The following is a 2526-nucleotide window of genomic DNA, read 5'->3' on the forward strand; positions in this document are numbered from 1 at the left end:
TGATACTGCCTCGGAAACCCAAGGAGGGGTCGCTATGAGTCGGGGCCGACTCGACGGCACATAACAACAACAACAACAAGTTTACAAATGAAGAAACTAAAGAGGTTAAGGATTTCAACCGAGGCAGGCTGAACCCAAGAGCCAGGCTGTCAGCCATTAGGCCGCCCACCTGCTCTCGTCTCCCCTCCAGGGAAAACCACCCACCAAGAAGGCCAAAGTCCTGCACAAGGCCGCCTGGTCGGCGAAGATCGGAGCCTTCCTCCACTCCCAGGGGACTGGACAGCTAGCAGATGGGACGCCAACTGGACAGGATGGTGAGACAGTAGGAGCATGCTGCTCTGGAAGCTGGAGTGGGGTGGGGACTAGGGTGGCCTTCCAAGGAGCAGGGCTGGGCACCATGACCAGCGGGAGGCCTAGAAAGTGCCCGCCCCTCCTAGTGTGGCTCGCAGCTTGCTCTCCTGTTGGGTCCTGGAGCCCCTCACCCACTGTGACATTGCCAGGGCCCCTACCCTTGATGACCCACGAGCCCAGATTTGCTTGTGTTCCCCTTTGCTTCGCTCCCTGGCACTTCTGGTTCCTTGGGACAGAAGAGGGGGTGGGGAGAAGAGGAGTGGGAAAAGGAGAAGGATCCTGAAGAAGCAGGTTTTAAGCCAATTAAGCATAGGCCTGAAGCATCTGTGAGCCCCTCAGTGGTGGTGGCTGGCGAGCCCCAGCCTGAGCACCTCCCACAGGGTCAGACTGGGTGTGGCCAATGGGAGGTCGGGAGAGGTCTGAGGAATTTAAGCCTTAGGGGCTTTGCGCTTCCCTCTTCCCAAGTCTGCAGGCAGCCTTTAGATCTGCTGCTCATAGGTCTCAATGGCTGCTGGTGGGGCAGGTATGGGGGCCTGAGAGGCTGCTGGGGGTGGGGAAGGGCCCCACTTCTGCAGGCCTTGCAGGGGCCTCGGCCTCTCTCCTCTCCCTGCCCCGCAGCTCTGGTCTTGGGCTTCGACTGGGGGAAGTTCCTGAAGGAGCACAGTTACAAGGCTGCTCCTGTCAGCTGCTTCAAACACGTGAGTTCCTGGCGGGGGGCGGGGGGGGGGCTGGGCAGGGGCTGCTGGTTTGGGCCCTCAGGCTGAGCTCACCCACTCTGGAGCTGCCTCCAGCAGGCGTCTGGGCGGAGAAGCCCACGATTGCCACCGCCTCTGCTTGACGGGCCCACAAGGTCCTCCCTCAGTCACTTTCTGCTGCTTCTCTCTGAGGCCCCGCCTTTGCTTAGTCGCATCTTGGAACTTTGTGCCCCTTGATCTTTCTAAGGGTCCTTCCAACTCAGATAACCCCTTGTTCCTCCTTCCCCACATTTTGAGTATTTTCCCTGAAAGCCTAGGACTTCTGTACTGGGCTAGGCCCCTTGGCCCCCAACAGGCAGATGATGGTAGCTGCTGGAGCTAGCATTGAGAAACCTGGAGGGCTGGGTAGAGTGGAAGGACTTAGACCTGCTTCCCTGTGCTCCGGCTTTGTCTTTCAAACCGGTTTCCTAAACCCCAGGAAGTGAGGAGGAGGCCTCTGGTCCAGGAAGCCAGCCCCTAGCCTCTCCTGAACTGGGGGAGAGCCTGAACTGGGAACAGCTGGTGCTTAACTCCTTAACTCCGGCCCCTGGCCTCTCCTCCTTTGAGTTGCTAATGAAGATACACAACTTTCCTAGTGGAGAACCCTTGTTTGCCCTGGGCTCCCTGGGGGCCTATTCAGGGGACTTACCTCCTACGTGCATTTAACACAGAAGATTCTATGTGCTCTGTGAAGAACCCATGTCCTGTGAGCAGTTCTAGATTCTGTGAAGAACCAGCCTCTGTAGCTGGGGGATGGGATGGGGAACATGACTGAGCATGACAGAAAGGAGCGCCCAGGTGCAGAGTGGGGATTAAAGAGCCCCCTGCCACAGGGTGGCACTGCAGTAGAGGTGGCCAGAGAGCGGGCAGGGGCAACAGTTATGGGGGCAGCTTGGTGATCCTGTGTAGTGAAGGGTAACAGCGTGGGCCGCACAGGTGTGAAGATTGAAGGAGGTGGCGTTTGTGCTGAGACAGTGTCTGGCACTTGTAAGCCCTAGACCGCGTTCAGCATTGCTACCGTAATAACGTGGGACAGGGGGGTTGAGGCTTGCCAAGGCGGTAATTTGCCCAGGTTCATGTAGCTCATAGCTGGTCCTGTAAAGATCAGAACTTGGGCAATCTGACCCCAGCCCTTGACCAGCACTCCCAGGGGATGTGAAGAGATGGGGTGCACGGGCGAGGAGGCCATGACTCACCAGGCTGCACGGTCAGCCACTCGGTGCCAGGCCAGCCGGCTCTCCCACCACGACTCTTGTCCCCACAGGTCCCGCTCTATGACCAGTGGGAGGACGTGGTGAAAGGGATGAAGGTGGAGGTGCTCAACAGTGATGCTGTGCTCCCCAGCCGGGTCTACTGGATTGCCTCTGTCATCCAGGCAGCGGGTAGGCCTCGCAGGGCAGGGAGGGGGCGGGGTCTACTGGATTGCCTCTGTCATCCAGGC

General features: G+C 58.7%; 1 protein-coding gene across 1 annotated transcript in view; it reads left to right on the forward strand.

The window, feature by feature from the left end:
* L3MBTL2 (L3MBTL histone methyl-lysine binding protein 2) overlaps nucleotides 1–2526 on the forward strand; it is a 22088-nt gene that overhangs the window by 7780 nt on the left and 11782 nt on the right. The window contains exons 4-6 of the mRNA XM_007941773.2: nucleotides 191–314; nucleotides 970–1049; nucleotides 2350–2467. Coding sequence (XP_007939964.1) covers nucleotides 191–314; nucleotides 970–1049; nucleotides 2350–2467 — 322 coding nt within the window. The remainder of the gene's footprint in view (nucleotides 1–190; nucleotides 315–969; nucleotides 1050–2349; nucleotides 2468–2526) is intronic.

Source organism: Orycteropus afer, unplaced genomic scaffold (assembly GCF_000298275.1).
Source record: "Orycteropus afer afer isolate SDZICR_OR568_19922 unplaced genomic scaffold, OryAfe1.0 scaffold00083, whole genome shotgun sequence".
NCBI lineage: Eukaryota > Metazoa > Chordata > Mammalia > Tubulidentata > Orycteropodidae > Orycteropus > Orycteropus afer.